The sequence below is a fragment of the Pogona vitticeps genome, chromosome 3 (genome assembly GCF_051106095.1).
Source record: "Pogona vitticeps strain Pit_001003342236 chromosome 3, PviZW2.1, whole genome shotgun sequence".
Taxonomy (NCBI): Eukaryota; Metazoa; Chordata; class Lepidosauria; order Squamata; family Agamidae; genus Pogona; species Pogona vitticeps.
The window spans coordinates 224,635,682-224,656,507 of NC_135785.1; the positions used below are offsets into that span (position 1 = coordinate 224,635,682).

General features: G+C 40.3%; 1 protein-coding gene across 1 annotated transcript in view; it reads right to left on the reverse strand.

The window, feature by feature from the left end:
- PLCXD2 (phosphatidylinositol specific phospholipase C X domain containing 2) overlaps positions 1 to 20,826 on the reverse strand; it is a 36,847-nt gene that overhangs the window by 6,820 nt on the left and 9,201 nt on the right. Inside the window, exons 2-3 of the mRNA XM_072993952.2 lie at positions 8,666 to 9,126; positions 4,161 to 4,402 (exon numbers count right to left, since the gene is read on the reverse strand). Of these exons, the coding sequence (XP_072850053.1) occupies positions 4,161 to 4,402; positions 8,666 to 9,126 (703 nt within the window). The remainder of the gene's footprint in view (positions 1 to 4,160; positions 4,403 to 8,665; positions 9,127 to 20,826) is intronic.

Consider the following 20,826-nt stretch of genomic DNA (forward strand, 5'->3'; position numbering starts at 1 on the left):
CGACCATCAGCTATTCTCACAACATGCCCAAGCCAACGTAGATGTCAGTTTCAGTAATGTATACATGCTAAAAATTCCAGCTCGTTCTAGGACTATTCTATTTGGAACTTTGTCCTGCCAGGTGATGCCAAAAATGCGTCTGAGACAATACCTATGGAACATGTTCAGCTTCCTCTCCTGCCATGCACAAATGGTCCAGGAATCACTGCAGTACAGGAGTGTGTTCAGGACACAGGCTCTATAGACCTGGATCTTGGTATATGTCGTCAGCTTCTTATTGAGCCATACTCTCTTTGTGAGTCTTGAGAACATAGTAGCTGCTTTCGCGATGCGTTTATCCAGCTCGACATCTAGAGAGAGGGTGTCAGAGATTATTGAACCAAGGTACAAGAAGTCATGAACAACCTCCAATTCTTCTGTAGAGATGGTAATAGAGGGAGGTGAGTCCACGCCCTGGCCCATGACTTGTGTTTTTTTCAGGCTGATTATTAATCCAAAGTCTTGGCATGCCTTGCTGAAATGATTCATGAGTTGTTGGAGGTCTTCAGCAGAATGGGCAACAACAGCTGCATCACTGGCAAAGAGGAAGTCCCGCATGTATTTCAGATGGACTTTGGTCTTCGCTCTCAATCTAGATAGATTAAAGAGCTTTCCATTTGATCTAGTCCGGAGACAGACACATTCTATTGCAGTTCCAAAGGCATGCTTCAGTATGACAGCAAAAAAGATCGGCATGAGGACACAGGGTTGGTGCGAGGACACAGCCCTGTTTCACTCCGCTTCGGATGTCAAAGGGATCTGATGTTGATCAAAAACTACAGTGCCCTTCATTTCTTCCTGAAAGGACCTGATGTTGTTAAGGAGTCAAGGTGGACATCCAATCCTGGGAAGTATTTTAAAAAGGCCATCCCTGCTAAGCAAATCAAAACCCTTTATAAGATCTATGAAGGCCACATAGAGTGGCTGTTGTTGTTCCCTACATTTCTCCTGCAACTGTCTGAGGGAGAATACCATGTCAGTGGTGGATCTATTAGCTCGAAATCCACACTGTGGTTATGAATAGACTGTCTGTAAGCACCTCCAGTCTCTTCAGCACAACACGAGCAAGCAGCTTCCCCACAACACTGAGAAGAGAGATGCCATGGTAGTTATTGCAGTCACCCCTGTCGCCTTTGTTCTTATACAATGTGACAATGTTTGCATCCTTCATGTCCTGTGGTACTCCAACTTCCCTCCAGCAAAGACAAAAGATTTCATACAGATCAGTGGTGATGATCTCTTTACAGCACTTCAGCACAGATGTTATCCTTCCCAGGTGCCTTGCCTGACGTGAAGGAATCCAAGGCCACTTTTATTTCTGCTAAAGTTGGTTCGCTGTCCAACTCTTCCAAGACAGGTGGGCACTCAATGTTATTTAATGCCTCATCAGTTACTACATTCTTGCTGGAATATAGCTCATTGTGCTGCACCCAATGTTCCATCTGCTGTGTTCTGCCCTGGATGATCACGCCTGTAGCAGTCTTCAAAGGAGCAGATTTCTTCTGCATTGGACCTAAAGCCTGCTTGATACCATCATACATTCCCTTGATGTTACCTGTGTCCACTCCTATCTGTATCTGAGAGTAGAGCTGAAGCCAATAATTGTTAGAACATCTCCTGGCAGCCTCTTGGACTTTGCTATGAGCAATTCGAAGAGCCTGCAAGTTGTACTCACTAGGGCAGGCTTTGCACCAAGGATCCTCTACATCAAGGATAAGGAATATACAGCCCTCCAAGTTGTTCTTAGATTGCAGTTCCCATCACCAACACTGCATGTGCTGGCTAGGGTTGTTAGGAACTGGAAGGTCATCCTATGCCCCCTTCCTGATTCTATGAGAGATGGAGTTTTCAGAACTTCCTGTGGATGAAAATGTGCTTTAACAACAGACAGTGAAGTAGAGCTCTTTCAATGAATTATTTTCAGCAGGTTCTAGAGAAGTGGTTTATTTGAAAACTCAAAAAAGTAGGTAGTCATTAAAAACATCATGGGAAAGTTGATAATTTTTTTTAAATGTGCCTTGTTTCTCATAGTGAGAACGCAATGCAACAGTAATCACAGAAATATTGCATTGTACTGAAATATTATATTGTACTCTTTATAGTTTTCTAGCTGTGATCTGTAAAGGTTCACAAGCAGCTGATCCCACTCTTCTTCTTAGAAGCTTCCTCCTGAGCAAACCAAAAATTACTTAGGTATTTAATGCTCATATGGCTTGCATTTACAGTCATGCTTTCATCCAGCAAATTTTAGCCAGAGTTTAGGAAGATTGAAATGAGGAATCATGAAACAAATAGCTAAGCAAAAGTGATTATACTAGGTTGTTTCAAATGCTATGTTTTATTTTTGAGGAATGTTGTTATTATATCATTGTTTATGTTCTGTACCATCACGCTGGAACTGACTTACAGTGACCCTAATAGGACTTCTAAGATAAATGAAATATTTAAGGAGTGGTTTTGGCAGTTCTACGTCCCCAGCGAGTTTCCACAGCCAAGTAGGGATTTGAACCCTGTTTTCCAGAGTCCTAGTCTGTCACTCTATCCACTACACCACACTAGGAGTCCAGTTATATTGCTAGATGGTGCTTAAGCCCTTTTTATATCACTTGTGATATAAAAATCACTTGTATTTTACATTACTTATTTTTAGGGAAGGGTGATTATAACAAAATACCACTTTTTGTTATTAAACGATAGTGACTGAATGTGAACCAGTTTTAAAGCTCTAGAATAAATGCCTCAAACATATATGATGAAGAGAACTGGAAAAAAGGACTTTACCACCATCTGGTGTCTTAATTCCAGAACAAAAACAGCAATGAAAAGTTGTGGATTAAAATCTGTTGCGTTTGAACGAAGGCAGAGAAGAAAATATGTCTGTTTTTATCATAGGAAGCAAGGGGTGGGCAGAACTCAGGCATAAAGGGTTTTTTTAAACTTTGCCTTTTTAAAAACAAGGACGCTGAAATCTATCAGAAGAACTTGGTACAAAAGACACGTAGTGAGAAGTAGAAAATTCTGAATCTAAGAACTGAAATACTGGAAGGGAATGGGGTGTGCTTATTCAATATGCTTGGACCCACTCACTTTTGCTTTCTTCATGCAAGCAACGAGTCTGAAGAGAAGCTGTTCCTGCTCATGTGTGGGCTTTGATATTCCTGGTTCCCTAAGCATTCTTCATTTTAGCAGGATAACAGGGGAGGGGGGATTGCAATGTTGTTGCTGCTGTTTTTAAGAACCTAGAAGTCAGAAATTCTTTCTGTCTTCTGCCCATCTCTCCCAAAACATAGGTAAGGTTTCTCCACAGAAATCAAACACCCACCTGCCGAATTATAACAACTGTAGGCATTTGCTACACTGACATAAAAGGTGCTGTAAGCTTCAAAAGGTTAACTTCTGTTTTTAATTAAGTAAGTAAGCAAATCATTAACATCTGAAGTTGAGTCTGAAATGAAATTTAGAATGCTAGTACCACTCACGCCCATGTAGTTCTCTTAGACGTCAAAAAAAAAGTAGGTGCTGTTACTTATTTTGACCTGTAGGTGGCAGCAACGTACTGTAGAAATGGCTTCTGTCTAATCATCTTCACACAGGCTGAACACTTCCACTTAATTTAAGGCCATCAAGTTCAGTCAACACAAGGCACTTCAAGGACAGCCACAAACCTGCGATTGCCCTAATAGGATTGGAGTTTTAAATATGTATTTACGTATTTATTTATTACATTTTTTACACAGCCCCCATACACAGCTCAGGTTCCAACAGCAACAGAAAGCTGGAGAGCAACTTTTTGCCTCACCCCACTTTTACTTGGGAGTTTTGATCCCTCAGGGGAAAAAATAGCTAAATTGTGTTATTGGCAGCTGTCTGTCAATGCGAGAGTCTTGCAACTGAACCCATAGGGGTTTCCCATGCCTCCCTGCAGCACACTCTCAGGGATGATATGACTGCACTCTTGGCCAAATTATAAACTTTATTTGTTTAGTCAAACAATTAATAAGTCGTTGGGCGTGAAACATAGCCACTCCTTGTTTCTTGGCAATTTCTGTGTCTGTGGGTCAAGGAGGAACAGCAAACCAAACAGATCCCAAAGGGAAAAACAAAACAAAACGGGCACTCACCTGTGAACAAGTGTGTTTTTCAATCCACGAATGAGGTGCCGTGCAATTGTTTTGACCCTTGGTGTGAGGATAGCTTGAGAAACGTGGAAAGTTCCATATTTTGCTCGTTCCCCAAGGGTGGTCTCTAAGAATTGCAACAGTTTGTGTACATTGGTTGTGTTTGCCCATGGTGCTGGCATTTTAGTCCCTGGCCATAGATAAGGGTATTCTTCGTAAAGTGGATGATGATAGAAAATAAGGACCTGAAGAATGTAGAAGGGAATAGAAAGCGTAAGAAATATCTTCTTAAACCAAGTTTGAATATCACTTATATTCATACTGTCCCCACTAAAATCTCTATGACAGGAAAGTCTAGCTGTTTTAGTGTCACTAGCTCCACAAACAGAACAACAGCAGAGCTTAAGAACATGATACAGGAAGTTTGTAGACAAAGTCTTATTTCCATGGGGATAGCTACAATCTGCTGTCCTCCAGATGTTCTGAATAGTACCCCTCAGCCTCGGACACATGGCCAGTGTTTGACACAGCAGGAAATTAATGTCCAAACTGTATCGGGATGGCACTAAAAACTGCAGAAATTCTTTGAAGGACTTTATATAATGAATGAAATGCTGTTTCTCACAGCTGAAGTATTGGAAATTCACATATTTTAATAGCAATACTTGATGAGTAAAGGTCCCTGAAACAAAATATTGACACATGTTGTGTTTATACTCCCAGTTTCAGCTTGAACATTTCTCTTTACACTGAGAAATTCATTGGCTTTTCAAGTTTAGTCTCCTTTAAACTGGGTTTTTAAAAGGTGAATATTGAGATGGGAGGTATACATAGACTTAATTTCATTACAATGTTTGATTTCTCCATTGCTATTTTTGAGAAGGAACTCTTTCATCCTTGGGTTTTTAAATGGCTCATCCATAGAACTCTATAGTGAACTATCCACCAAATAATGTTTTTCTGTACCCTTCCTAGAGTTATGACTGTTTTCTTCCCTTCTTCCTTTCCAAACACCCAATTCCGTTCCCTGTAGTCACTGGTTGTCAATATCACATTATTTAGCTCCATCCAGACATTACAGCCTGAACATGGCTAGGGGAAAGTGTTGTAGGAACATGGGAAATTATATCCCAACATTTCCACCTTTAGATCAACCAGACTTTTGTGCGTTCAGTTCAAAGTTCTGAAAAAGTGCTTATAAACATGTTCAGCTGAGTGCACTAATTGTAATAATAATCATCAACATCTTAGAACTGCAGAGCTGGAAGAGACTTTATGGATCAAGTCCAGCTCCTGTCAAGGAGGCACAGTGGGGAATTGAACTCCTAGCCTCTGGCTCTGCAGCCAGATACCTAAACCCCTCAGCTATCCAGCAGTCCTTCTGTGTTAACACTTCTTTAGCCAGATAAGGCATGGCTTCTGATCACAGGTGTGCTTTAGGCATATTCATCTGAATGTGGTTACTTGTTCATCTTCAGATCTTTGCACTGAATGCTTGAAGGTGTGGTTGACATCCATGTAGGAGAAAAACTGGAAGAAGTAGTTACGCATGCTCCCCTCCTCCTCATAGTTACAGCCCTACCCACTTACAGGCTGCAATGCCAGAATAGGGATTAGGTCTATTAGCATTCCAAGCCACTCAACCCTCATAGAATTCTTGCAGAGGTCTTCTTAGGGTTTTGGCTCTTTTTCTTCTTAAAGATTTATATTCCTCTATTTCTGGCTACAACAGCAAGAACAAGGGAAGTTTGGAACTGTTATTAGTAAGAATTGTGATAAAGGTAAAGGTAAAGGTTCCCCTTGACAATTTTTGTCCAGTCGTGTTCGACTCTAGGGGGCGGTGCTCATCCCAGTTTCCAAGCCATAGAGCCAGCGTTTTGTCCGAAGACAATCTTCCGTGGTCACATGGCCAGTGCAACTTAGACACGGAACGCTGTTACCTTCCCACTGAGGTGGTCCCTATTTATCTACAGTACTTGCATTTGCACGCTTTCGAACCGCTAGGTTGGCGGGAGCTGGGACAAGCAACGGGAGCTCACTCCGTTGCGTGGATTTGATCTTACGACTACTTGGTTTTCTGACCCTGCAGCACAGGCTTCTGCAGTTTAGCCCGCAGCACCACCACATCCCTGATAAAGAATTGTGATATTCATAGACAAAATGATACTCAGCATTTCTAGGGCAGTATGTCCCTTGAAGCAAGACAGAAAATAAGCTGCTACCATGGTGTACCAGCTATAATGATTCAAATAGCAGGAAATAATGCAGTACTGATAACTTGGGATGTTTGTCCTGGGACATAAACCACGTGACCACGATTCAGTACAACAGAGGAATGGAAAGCACTGTACTGGAAGAACTAGAAAACCTTCCCCTTGTGTGACCAGGGCCTAAGTCCCATTCATTTTCTGAGGGGTTATTAAGATGCAGCATTTGTTCCAGGTCCTAGTCTAACTCTAATCTCAATTTTCCTCAACAACCAAACAATGTTCTCCTTATAACACTTTGCACCAGTTTGTCCACCTTTTCCTTCCTCTCCACACGTTCGTCTTTTTTTTCTGCGCTGCTTTGTATCAGGAGAAGGAGGCTAGCTCTGTAGCATTTTCCAAATGCTTCCCGGTCATTTTAGCAGGCAAATACAAGTTCAGAGCTGAAGTTCCTGCTCCCTCCCTGAAAGCAAGCTGTGGCATCTCTGAAGAAGAGGACCTGATATCCCTTTCTTTGGGTAGGCATTACCCACAATTTCTTGTCTTGAGTTTCAAAGGTTCTGATTCAGCAGTGCCCAGCATATGCACAACCAAATATACATCCTCCTCACAGCTGTTTCCTCACTGGTACTGACCTACTCCCAGCTTGCCAGCTGCCACGGAGAAGTAAACACATGAAATCACCAGATGTTGCACATTTGTCGTGTTTTAAGGAAGAGATATCCTCATCCATTGGTGCCTCAGTAAAGCAAAACCTTATTTATCATAATTTTCAGTAAACAATGGGATGAGATACTGACAATTTCCACCATCTTATAACCAGACTGTTAACAGTTAGGATGCCTGTCCCAGTAAATTCCATGATCTCCTATCACCAACTTTTAAAAGTTTTTCTGCCGATTGTGACAAATTAAGAATTTAAGAATTTGTTTTATTATATTAATGTTTCCATTATAATTTGCAAGGACTTCAGACTGATATTATTACCTACCAGTCAGAGTACACTGAGTTAAGTACTGAGATTTTCAAGCCCTTTCTATGACTCTTAAGTAGCTCTAGTGTGAAGTGGGGCTAATCCATTACACATATAGTGGTTTTTCCACCCATAATCAGCCTAATTTGTTGCACTGGGGAAAAACTTCAAATTTTATACAGTATAAGCATTTTAGAGCCAGCTGACTCCCAAATAATCATGGGGACTGTCAACCAAAAAATAATGGACAATAATTACAAATCGAAGAGATCTGTAAAAATTCTCACTTTTTTCCTACTTTGCCTTAAAAATAAGCATTTTTTACACTGATCTGTACCATATTGCACATTCATGAGAAAATCCTTTGATCTGAACAATTGCGGATCACAATGGAATGTGGTAATCAACTTACTGAAAGCTATATATATATAAAAATATGAAATCAGTCTAATTAAAGGAGTATCACTAAACCCAGACTTAGGACACAATATGTTATTTTATACTGATGTCCAGCTTAGTTATTATTATGTGCCATCAAGTCAATTCCAATCTATGACAACCCTAATAGGGTTTTTGAGACATATCAGATGCTTAGTATTGTCTTTCCCTCCATGTTTCAGCAAGGATTTGAACACAGATCTTCTGAGTCTTTAACCAACTCTTGTTCACTACATCACACTGTCTCTCCCTTGGCTTATTACTTGAATTAAATCAAGATGGACAAAGAGCAGCCCTCAAGATAATAATGGGCTGCAATTCTTAGCGTTCCTCACTACTGACAGGCCATCAGATAAATATGGCATGACATTTCTTTTCTGCATGTTATAAAACTTAAATATAGGAATGTAAGAGTGCCCACAGCACTAAAGCTTCATAACAGACAAAACCAAGGCAAATCCAAGTGAATCAAACTTCCTGTTAACCACTAGAAACCTGGTACCAGGCAAAAATCACATTTTGCAGTTTGCTTTGAGAAAAGAGCAGGGATAGGGGCTTCTCCTATCACCAGGTCACCAAAAAGGAAGTGAACCAAGCTGGAACAAACAATGGTTTTGGAAAAGCTTTCATTTGGAAAAGCCTAACAATTGGATTTAGCCCAATATCTTTAGAGGAGCACAAGAAATGTTAGATGTTTAAACCAGAAAGCAGAAATGTTCCAAAGTAACATTTGCCATTACAAAAGCCATTTAAGTCTCATAGGCAAGTCAGTCAGTATAGCTTATTTTACAAACCCAAACAAGCAGGATGCTACAGTAGTTTTTCCTGACAGCTGTGTGAATGATAAGAGTGTTTGTCAGAGATCCAGTAAAATGGAAACCTCTGCTTACCTGCTGTTGCTTGTCCCAGAGGCTTTGCAATGTCACATTTTCTACACATTCCTTTGTACAAAGTTTTGATTCAAACACTTCTTGGATCCTGCTGATCAGGTACAGATGGTGGTCATTATCCATAGCATAGAAATGGTTGAAATCAAGGAAGATGACTTCAGTAGGATGATGTGTTAGGAAGCTGTTAATCTCCATCAGCCCATCCCATACTTTGATTCCAAACAAACCATGAATGAAGTAGATTTCCTGTCCTGCTTCACCTGGTTTGGAAGATACGCGGAGGTCAAAGTAACGGATTCCACCATCGAGCTGTTCCTTAAATGTCAGATTTTGTGTCACTGACCACTTCTTCATTATCTTCTTTACCAGTGAAATTTTAGCTAACCGTTTGATTGCTGTAGCTTGATCAGGTCCCACAGGAGATTTCTCATCAACCCAGTAGCTGAAGGAGTCATGTGATCCTATAGAAAAGACAGATACCATTTTACTCTTAATCTTTGAATATGGCATATATTCTTTTCAAGACAGTATCCTCAAGAAATCTGGATGCCACTCTGGTTGCAGATAGCTCAGTGGCTTATGTCTTTGGCTGCAAAGTTAGAGTTTGGGAGTTCAGTTCTCCACTGTGCCCCCATGAGAGGGGCTGGGTTCCTTCCAGCTCTGCAGTTCAAAGGCAAAAGTTAATTACAACAAATTATTTCACACAGTTGCACATGTGATTACAAGCATGGGGGAAGAAAGCTTAGCATGAATTTGATGGAGGAACCACCGTCCCATAGCACCCCGAGAAAAAGGGCACGGCAAACCACTTCTGAGTATTCTCTGCCTAGAAAACCCTGGAAATGATAGTCATGTCAGAATGGACTTGATGGCACAGAATTAATCAATAGTTATTAATCATAAGTAGCTGGTGGCTGTGAAGGGGGTACCTGCTTCATATTTATAACTGTGGAGCCTTCCTCCACTTCTTGATTGATATTATTTATATAATAATATATAAACAGAAAAACAGCAGAGAAAACTATAAAAAAGTTTTAAAATAATAAATAAATATAATATTAAAAACAAATAAACCTATATGAAGATTAAAAAGCAAGACAGAAACAATTTTAAAATATTAAACTTGATGCACAAACTCTCTTTGGCTGTAATTAAGGAAAACTACAAAAACAGCAAGCAATCCGAAGCTATATTCGTAGTTTGAAAATAAATAAAATTTAACAATAAGCCAGAAAAAGTAACTGATGGTGGAGATTATAGTTTGGAAAAAATCTCCTTTTTGGAGTATAACTTCCAGTCTTCTCCACCACCCCCACTATAATTCCCATGATAGGGCAGCCTAATAAATGTGGTCCCCCAAAGTAACTTCACATTTTGGATACAAGTGATTCATAATTATTAGCAGCTAGAGGCATCATCTTGCATGACACAGAAGAGAGGTTTTGACAGTGTGCATGAATCCTCAGTTAGCTGTGGGTTCTTTTCTTTTCTCTTGTAATCAATCTGTGTGGAGGCATTTCTGTACATTTCTGGAATCTAGGCTGCAAACAATTAGGATGTCAAAAGCAGCAGTATTTCCCCCCTTGTATTTTTCTCTCTCTTGTCATCTTCTGCTTTGAGATGCTTGAAATGAGCAAATTTACCATGTATGTCATTTGCTCAGGTGAGTAACTGATCAACTACTGTGTGATTTTCAGAAAGCCAGCACGTGTGCACAAGAAAAGCACATTTCAGTTTGCCACTCCTAGCATCCCCCTCCCCAATGCAGGATGTATGTGTGAGGCCCCCAAGATGCGTGGAGTTACAAGAATCTTTTGAATCCCTTTTTGAACCCCCCTCCCCTCAATGTTGATGTAGCAATAAACATGGAACCGTTTGATTTGTTAACACCGTCTCGTCCTTTATTGGAGGAACCGACAGCCCCAGTAAACGAACCTTCACAGTATGACCTTCATCTTTCTCTATCAAGATACTCCTTCTCTTGACATTGACATTCTAGTGCCCGATATTTGCTAGCTGCTGAAAGCAATTAACTCAAATGTGTTTTTTTTTTTCATGCAAAGAATCACTGCCAGTTTATCCTAATACAAAGAATTATTTCCCAGGTATTTCCTCCATCTGTATATTTTACAAAACACTAATAAGTTTCCACTTCTACACATACAGATCCACTGCTGATTTAATCTGTCTCTGAGAAGACTTCATTGTATGTGTCCCCTGGGATTTTGTTAGGCTAGACAAATGCATCCTACATGCCTCACTGCTCAAAAGATTTTGACTGCTACTTCTGAATGTGAACCTTGGCCAATCCTTATACACAAAAGACTCTGTACTTCTGTCTGCAAAGAAGCCCAAGATGTAGATTAGTAATAATGGTGTGCTGTCAAGTTGATTCTAAATTATGGTAATCCTTTCCGGGGTTTTCTAGGTATGGAGTCCTCAGGATTACCTGGTTTACCATTTTCTCCTTCTCAGGACCCCATTGTTGCGTGTCCTGCACTCTGGGATGATCGAGAACAGATCCTGCCTCTCCTCTGTATGACAACTTTTCAAATATTTGAAAACTGCTATCATATTACCCCTCAGTCTTCTCAGGATGTTCTGGGGCTGTGCAGTTTGTCCAAGGTGATATATGTAGTCTTGTCCTTTTAATGCATTTAACAATAGCTGTTACTTTTAATGTTTTAAGAGTTGTCCTCTGCTGGTAGCATTTTTATTTTTCTTTAAAAGCAAAATGCCATTGTATTTGGTGTTTAGGGATTGGCTTTGTCTATAGCACTAACCATTGATTAGAAAAACAGTCATTTCCATTTAGTGAGTCAAACTGCCACTTAATGAAGGAGTTGGCTGAGTAAAGGAATGTACTGTACTGATCCTTATTTATTTTTTCCAGTTGGGACTAGCTATAATCTATTTCCCTTTTTTGTTGTTGTTGTTGGTAATTACTTCACGTCTGCTCACATGCATACACTATGAAACAACACGTTTCTTCCATGCCCTGTTGGTGCTGTAAATGAGATTAAGATATTAAAGGCATTACCTGGCTAGGGGGCACTGAATCCACCTGGATGCTCACACTCTGCACAAATCAAGTATCAATGTGCCACCTTTCACAAATGCCAACAGCAATCAGCATCATGAGAGATAATGCTCTCCCTTTCTGCTGTTCCAACAAAATCCTTGATTTCAACCTATCTCAAGGTACTTCACATTTTGATCCTCAGAAAACTGGAAGGTAAGTATTTTTTAGAGGCAAGAGCTTTTTCAGCCTGAAGCCAGAAGAGGTAAACAAAGATTTTGCCTTCTGTCATACTGAATGTAAGTGACAGTGAGCTGGCATGAAACCATGTGAAAAGAAAAAGCCCAGAAAATGGGTTAGTCATACTCTGATCATTCAGGATGAGCTAAGCCAGCTGTGGCTTGCAAAGAGTACAAATAAAATTCTCATGTGAATTAAGAAATGCATCAACATCTAGAAAGCTATTAAGGGGAACTGTGAGCTAGGAATGCAATATGGTACACATGGTAACCAATTTGTACAGCACTTAACATATCACTCTTATGCCACTGGATGGGACTTGAAGATACCTTTGAAAATTTACTGGTTTGCAGTACATCTTCCCAAATCTCCAAAGGCTATGCTGGATGGGGAACTGTGAACATGAAGTGTGAATTTTCCAGGCTGTGGACTGAACAGAGATAGTCTAGTGCAGTGGTTCCCAACCTTGGGCCTCCAGACGTTCTTGGACTTCAACTCCCAGAAATCCTGGCCAGCAGAGGTGGTGGTGAAGGCTTCTGGGAGCTGTAGTCTAAGAACATCTGGAGGGCTAAGGCTGGACACCACTGGTCTAGTGCATATCCTTCCCTAGAGCAGAATTACTAAATTCCCTGTACATTCTTGGAAAAGTTCCATACTAGCCTTTCCTTCAAAGCTTTCAGGAGAGGATGTACCCAAGAAGACTCACATCTTCCTGTTAATTACAATTCTTTGGCTACAATTCTATTACTGTTTGCATAACTTCCTGTGGCTAAATGCAACTAATTGATGAAGTGACAGAACAAACTCTGGTTGTGCAACTGAATGTATAGCAGGCATGTGCCTGAAATATGGCCCAGCATCTTATTAATTCACTACAATTAGCTGCAGAAAGTTATGCAAGTCTTACACGAACACCAGTAGGTTTCTGGCTTTTGGGTATCCATTTGTAATCCATTTTACACATAAAATAACACTTCTGGGGTTCTGTTTTTCAAATTAATTCACAGAAAGTGCTACAGTGCTATATTAGGTTCATGATATTATTGTATCACAAAAGTAGCATACATTATTACAATATGAATTGCTGGTTGGCTCAGTGGTTTAGGTATCTGGCTGTGGAGCCAGAGGCTGGGAGTTCAGTATCCCACTGTGCCTCCTTGACAGGGGCTGGACTTCATAGGATCCCTTCCAGCTCTGCAATTCTAAGGTGATGATGACTGACAAACTTGTAATTTAAAAACTTGTCAGAATAGGAATCAAGTTAGTAAGAATGCAATTTTATAGGTGTTTCTGTAATTTCTCTTAGCAGGCACTCATTTTACCAGCAAGATAGAACCATGGACACCATTTTGAACTCTTATATAATCATAGATAATATAAGTGAATTGAAAGGGGCGTACAATCAAGTCCAATCCCCTGCTCAAGGCGGGAATAAATCAAAGCATATCTGCCAGGTGATTATCTAAGCTCTTCTCGAATGCCTCCAGTTGTTGGAGCACTCACCAGCTCCCGAGGTAATTGGTTTCACTGTCGGAAGTTTTTCCTGATAGTCAACTGAAATCTGGCTTCCTTTAACTTGACCCCATTGTTGCGTGTCCTGCACTCTGGGATGATCGAGAACAGATCTTGCCTCTCCTCTGTATGACAACTTTTCAAATATTTGAAAATTGCTATCATATTACCCCTCAGTCTTCTTTTCTCAAGGCTAAACATGCCCAATTATTTCAGCCTTTCCTCGTAAGGCATGGTTTCTAGCCCCTTGATCATCCTTGTCGCTCTCCTCTGAACTTGTTCCAATTTGTTAGCATCCTTCTTGAAGTCTGGCGTCCAGAACTGGACACAATACTCAAGGTGAGGCCTAACCAATGCTGAATACAGGGGGACTAGCACCTTGTGGGATTTGGAAACTATACTATTAATGCAGTCTAAAACAGCATTTTAGCCACATCACACTGTTGGCTCATATTTAGCTTGTGATCTACAACAATTCCAAGATCCTTCTCGCTTGTAGTTTTGCTGAGCCAGGTATCCCCCATCTTGTAATTGTGCAATTGGTTTCTTTTTCCAAGGTGCAGTACTTTGCATTTATCCCTGTTGAACTTCATTCTGTTGCTTTCGGCCCAGTGCTCCATCCTATCAAGGTCATTTTGAATTTTGTTTGTGGCTTCTAGGTTATTAACTATTCCACCCAATTTAGTATTATCTGCAAATATGACAAGCATTCCCTACACTCCCTCATCCAAGTCATTAATAAAAAATATTGAAGAGCACCAGGCCCAGGACTGAGCCTTGGGGTACCCCACTAGTTACCTCCTCACAGTTAGAGAAGGACCCATTAATCATCATCCTCTGAGTACGATTCTGTAGCCAATTGTGCATCCATCCAACACTTCATCTATCCAGCCCACACCTAGTTAGCTTGCTAATCAGGATATCATGGGGCACTTTCATCTCTATTACATGTTTGGAAGAAATGCCAAAGGACGCATCACAGCTATATAAAGCTTTTCTCTCCAAGATCCTGTTAATTTTATCATTAAGACAGGATGTGCTTGAATAGGCTCAATTTAAATTCAGTTCACGTCTCTCATCTGTCTTGCAAGACTGCATCTGTACACATGAGTCCAAATTCTTCCAGTGGTGATAGGAAAAAGGGAGCACAAGGGTACTCAATGCACATCATTCTCAGCAAAAATGATGGCATCATCTGACAGAAAACCTGAGAAATGAAATAACACGAAGTGTTTTACTTCCTACTATTTTACAATACGGTTTCATCTCCATTTCTCTCCATTTCCTCTCCACCCCAGCATGCACTACTAGATGTAATCTGATACCTCAGCACCTGCTATTGATTCTTGAATCAGCATTCTGCAGACTTTACCTGGAGAAATTAGCTGACACACTAGCAAAAATTTGGACTTCCATGCTTCTTTCCCCACACTCTTTTTTGAGCCATCCATCTTGTTAAAGAATAATAGAGAACTTGAACACTTGCAAACATTGTGGAATTTTAGTAGCATGGGTGATTTCCAGAGCTGCAGGTGCCACCTGTGCCCAATCGATGACTTTGGAAAGATACAGCTGCTCCCGTGATCTCCAGCACCACCCAAAAAGTTATCTAAAAAAACTAAGTGAAAATTTCTCCTTCTACTCTCCAGTGACCACATTATATAAAATAGAAAATGAGGGGTGGGGACCAGATGCTTGGGAGTCCTCAAACATAGCAAAACTGTTCCTACACCCATAGAAAGCACAAGTGGACTTTTTGAGTCAATGTTTTACCATTTTTAAAAAAACGTATGCAGCTTTGGCCTCATCTTTACCACCCAGGGATGTGGTGGCGCTGTGGGCTAAACCGCAGAAGCCTGTGCTGCAGGGTCAGAAGACCAGCAGTCGTAAGATTGAATCCACGTGACGGAGTGAGCTCCCGTCGCTTGTCCCAGCTCCCGCCAACCTAGCGGTTCGAAAAGTGTGCAAATGCGAGTAGATAAATAGGGACCACCTTGGTGGGAAGGTAACAGCGTTCCATGTCTAAGTCGCACTGGCCATGTGACCACGGAAGATTCTCTTCGGAAAACACTGGCTCTATGGCTTGGAAACGGGGATGAGCACCGCCCCCTAGAGTTGAAAACGACTGGACAAACATTGTCAAGGGGAACTTTTACCTTTACCTTACCACCCATATAACAATAATCTTAGAACTGCAGAGCTTAAAGGGACCCTATGGATCATCGAGTCCAGCCCCTGTCAAGTGGAGACTTGAACTCCCAACCTCTAGCTCTGCAGCCAGTTATCTAAACCACTGAGCTATCCAGCATTCAAACAGCATTGCCTGCTTGTGTACTTTGCTTTGCTCTCATGGACCAATATGACTACAATTCTTCATTACTTGTGTTGTTTGTGACAAATTAAGAATCTATGGATTTGTTTTACTGTAGCAATGTTTTTATCGTATAATTTGCAAGGACTTCAGACTGATATTATTACCTGCTGGTCAGAGTACACCAAGTATCAAGATTTTCAAGCCCTTGCTATGACTCTTCATTAGCTCTAATGTCAAGTGGGGCTAATCTGTTACATATACTAATGGTTTTCCCATCAGTAATCAGCCTAATTTGTTGCACTGGGAAAAAGCTTCATATTTTAAACCCACATAAGCATTTCAGAGCCAGCCAACTGCAAAGAATCATGGGGACTGTCAGCTAAACAATACTGTAATAAGCAACCGAAAATCTAAAAGAGGTCTGTAAAAATTCTCACTTTTCTTCCTTTGCCCTAAATATAAGCATTTTACAATGATCTGTATCATACTGCACATTCACAAGAAAATCCTCTGATTTGAACTGCTTATCACAATGGAACGTGGTGAGCAACTTACTGAAAGCACACAATGTAGATAAAACTATTATATGTAAATGTGTGTGTGTTTATCACATATACACACAAAAATATAATTGAAATCAATTAATTAAAGGAGTGTATCTTTAAAACCAGATCAGACTTAGGACAAAATACTGTATGTTATTTTATACTGATGTCCAGCTTAGTTATTTTTACATGCCACAAGTCAATTCCAATGTATGGCAACCCCTTGGAGGTACATAGTCACCTATCGATTTCTCTGTTTCATCCAATATGTAGGCTCTGTTCTTCCCAGTATGCAGCCAAATTAAAAAGGAAAAGACAAGTACATGTAGCACCTATGCTAATTACTCGTACTGCTTTTCTAAAACCGTATAACTTTTTTGCATGAATTTACAATGCACGTGTGAGTATATCACAATCTGATTACTCCTGCTGGCATTTGCTCTTAAACAGTATGTATTCCATTGCAAAACTTCACAAAATGCTACCTTGGGTCACTTAAGGAAAGTGTATTTTTCTGTTATTTTCTCACTGCAAGCTCTGAATTGTGCTAGGACTGAGGTTAAAGTTGACCCACTTGGAAATGTACCTACCAAAATATTATGGGGCTTGAGGATTCAGATCATTAACAGGGCTGATTAGCTTCTTAAAACCAGCTTTAAAGTAAAAGCTAATCAAAGTGCCTATTGGAGCAATTGAAGGGTGCAAACATTATGTTGACAAATTAAGCTAACACATCAAATAATGAAACTATTCTGACAAGCATACTGATTTCATACTGTTCTGTTTCATGGTTTAGCAAAGAGATTAGCAAAGCTATTAACAGAGGCTATTTAAGGTCAAACTGTGTAACATCTACAGCTCCATTTACTTCCTGTTTCAAAGCTGCCTGGCTGCTTATACTGTAGTTGAGGCTAGGAAAATGTTAGGGTCATGGATGCCCAACTCTTCCTTCCTGCTGTCTTCCAACCAAAACTGTAATTTCTAAGCTGTGTTGCCAAGGGAGATATTTTTTTCCATTTCATAAATCACTTTTAAAAATGAGTGTTCAAATGTTCCATTGTTTTTAACTCCTACTGCCATTGTCCTTTCAGCGGATAATCAGTCAAGTTAATTTCGACTTGTGGCGACCCTTTTCAGGGCTTTCCAGGTAGAGAATACTCAGATGTGGCTTACCATTCCCTTCTTCTGGGGTGCCCTGGGATTATGCAGTCTGCCCAAGGTCACACAGGCTAGCTCTGTGCACAGGAAGTACAGTGGGGAATTGAACTCCAAACTTCTTGCCTCCATAGCCTGATACCGAAATTGAGCTATCCAGCTATCTCCAGCTCCTCAGGAAGGATGTAATATTGATGTTTTCATTTGTATAAATCGAACAAATAAATAAAATTGTTTTGTCCCTTCACTTCTTCTCCATTTAAGATAAAAATAAAAATTAAAGCATAAGTTCCAGGTTACAGTAATGTATATTTTTGACAAATTGGATGTGAAAGGTGATCTGAATCCCCAGTCAGAATTTGCACTTTTGGAGAGAACTCGAATAACCTCTGTGCTAAGCAATTATGGACTGGCCTGCCCACTATACTCCCAGGAAGCTCGATTAGCTAGCATCCAGTTTTAAGTACTGTACACTGTTTCACTTGAACTGCAAGGGCAGAATCATAACTATGCCTTTGCAGAGATTAAAGAAAAGGGAGGAGCAACGTCTTTTCTTCAGTTTTGCTATCCCTGCATTGACTTACAGTCATGACTGCTAAGAAAGCAGATGGCCAGCTTAGCTGCCTTTGCTCTAATTCAGTGAATCTCTTCAGGATCTTGCTCAGATTGACCTCCGTGGATTTTCCTTTACTGCACTGATCCTAGACTAGCTTTTGAAGGGTACTACTCACCCAAGTATTTTGTTGGGTTTTCCTCATTCTCAGCAGAGGATAGGGAACATTCATTCACCAGAAAATGATTCTGCAGTGAGTCAATGTATCAGAATGGAACTTTAGCACATAACTGTTTTTTATCTAATAGCTTGTACACTCTTCCGAAGGTACTGTAATATAGACATATTACAACTGAACAGAGAGGTTCAGGTGGATGAGCTGATCCTTTCAACATCTGGGCCTTACCCTCAAATTATATGACGTTGCATGGATTTCCCTGAATGTCTTCACTAAGATGCAGGACCCACACCTTATATTCTATTGAACTGGGGAAGGGGGAAATGAAATAAGAAATGTGGAGCCTCTTATAGGTCAAGAGAGGTCTAAGTCCCTTCTGTTTTCTGACAAGATGGGACAAAGTCCACTGACTCAAGCAATGTTGTTTTATTTACATCCTATGCCTGCTTTCTGGAGACAGAATTCCTCAGGCAGTCTGTAATGTGAAGCTTGTTATGATATGAAAACTATATTAGCAATTACAGCATCTGGAAACATAGTTGCTTTGTATTGTAGGAAGCTATTAATCCATCGAGCTCAGCACTTTTTACACTATCTGCTGGCATTTTTCAAGGTTTCAGATCTCAGGTGCCCTTCCAAGCCCTCCATGGAAAAACATTGAAACTGGGACCCGCTGCATGCAAAGCAGAGGACCTACAGTATTATTTTTTATAGTCCATTCCATAATTTATCCTGAGAATTTTATCACTGTATTACCTTTCTCTTGGCCGGTGGATTTAAATAAGAAAACTTCACCAGTTAAATTTTGGAAACAATCTGCACCATTCAATGCTAATTTAAGATTAACTTGCTGCAGCTTTTGGAAGATATCAATAACTATAGTCACTTGGAGCTGATTTATCATATTATCTATCCTGGAAGAAACCTACATAATCTGATTGAAGGGGAGCCACATGGTTTTTAACCTGTAATGGGAGAGATTAGCAACTTTTCTTGCTTGTCCTAGAGGCTCCACTACACTCAAGAAAATGTCTGTGGGCACAGAAGTATCCGTATAGTCATTTACCCAGTTATGTACAATATGCCAATGATACATCCACAGATATTGCATGGGCATAGTAGAGCTTCCATGAGACACATGCCACCCTTGCAGTGCAGGTCCTCTCTGCTGATTAGAATGGCACTTCTGTTTTAACCTAATCTTTCAGCAGAAGTCTCACTGGCATATTTCTGCTGGTAGCTGGGTCCAAATTCTTCTGAAAATGCCAAGAATTTGGCCCCACTATAATTTCAATTAGATGGGGCATTTAAAGAAAATAATTCTACGGCTGGAAAAAGGCCTCACTCTCAGAATTGCAGCGTGAAAACCTTGCTCTTCTGGGTGCGTGCTTTTTTACATTCTTATAACCATAGAATAAACTTGTATGCACTAAGGAGAAAAGATATGCATATATTAAATGTTACATACCAATGCTGGAAATAAATCCAAGTACTGTACTTTTTGTTTAGCTTTCTGTCTGTTATAGAGAAAGACATCAGCTTCTAGAGAGAAGGGACATGCAGTTAGGGTGGCCGTTTGTCCTACTTTAAGGGGGAACAGTCTTCAAATTGAAGGGCTGCCCAAGCTCAAGCCTCATTTTGAAGGTGTCCTCCATTTATGGGGGCTGCCCAGTTCATGTCTGATTTAAATATAAAGAACCATAAGCAGGGATCTTGAATTTGCCAACCCATAGTTAGCATCTGGATAGGAGATTCCACAGACACACACCTGGCCTCCATCTATACTACTTTAGCGCTGTCATTCCATCTCACTTATTTAAAAATACAAACCTTTACACCTGCACATATAACATGCAATCTTATGTAAATCAGAGTCCTCATTTATCCTCCTTTTCAGTGCTTTTTAAGTGGCCACTCTAGATAGCAGCCCTTACATATGTCATCCCCTCTCTAGCCAAAATGTTGTCTCAGGCTATGAGAAACTGGCACACCAGAAGCCATGTTTTGGCCCGTCATCACCCACAGTCTAATATGAATGGTTGTGAACTTCAATCCTCTGCCAATTCCACTCCATCCCCTTTTTAGTTGGGATAGTAAAGGTATTAGAACAGACTGTGGACAATGGGAATTGCTTTAATAATATAGTTTCCTTTCCTTTGTTTCCACCATACAGTGGTGCCTCGCTAGACGATTGCCTCGCGGGACGAAAAACCCGCAAGAAGATTGTTTTTTGCGATCACTATGGTGCCTTGCAAGACTTTTTTTTCTATGACCGTGCTTCGCAATACCTTTTTTTTTTTAGACCGATGCTTCGCAAGAATTTTTTTTTGACCAATGCTTCGCAAGACTTGGGGGGTTTTTTTGAGACCAATGCATAGGGAACCTCGCAAGATGATTTTTTTTCACAAGACAACATTTTTGCGGAATGAATTAAAATCATCTTGCGAGGCACCACTGTACTTTCCCACATTTCCTTGGCATTTACTGTATGTTAAAAAATTCTGTGAAATGTAGCAGTAAATGCAGGGAAATCTGACTTTGAAGAAATAGTGGAGACAGGTCAAGAGAAGATGGCTAATATGGTGTCACCTGCTTAGTTATCGTTGAAGTGAACCATTATATGTTATTAAACTAGAAGTTTCCAG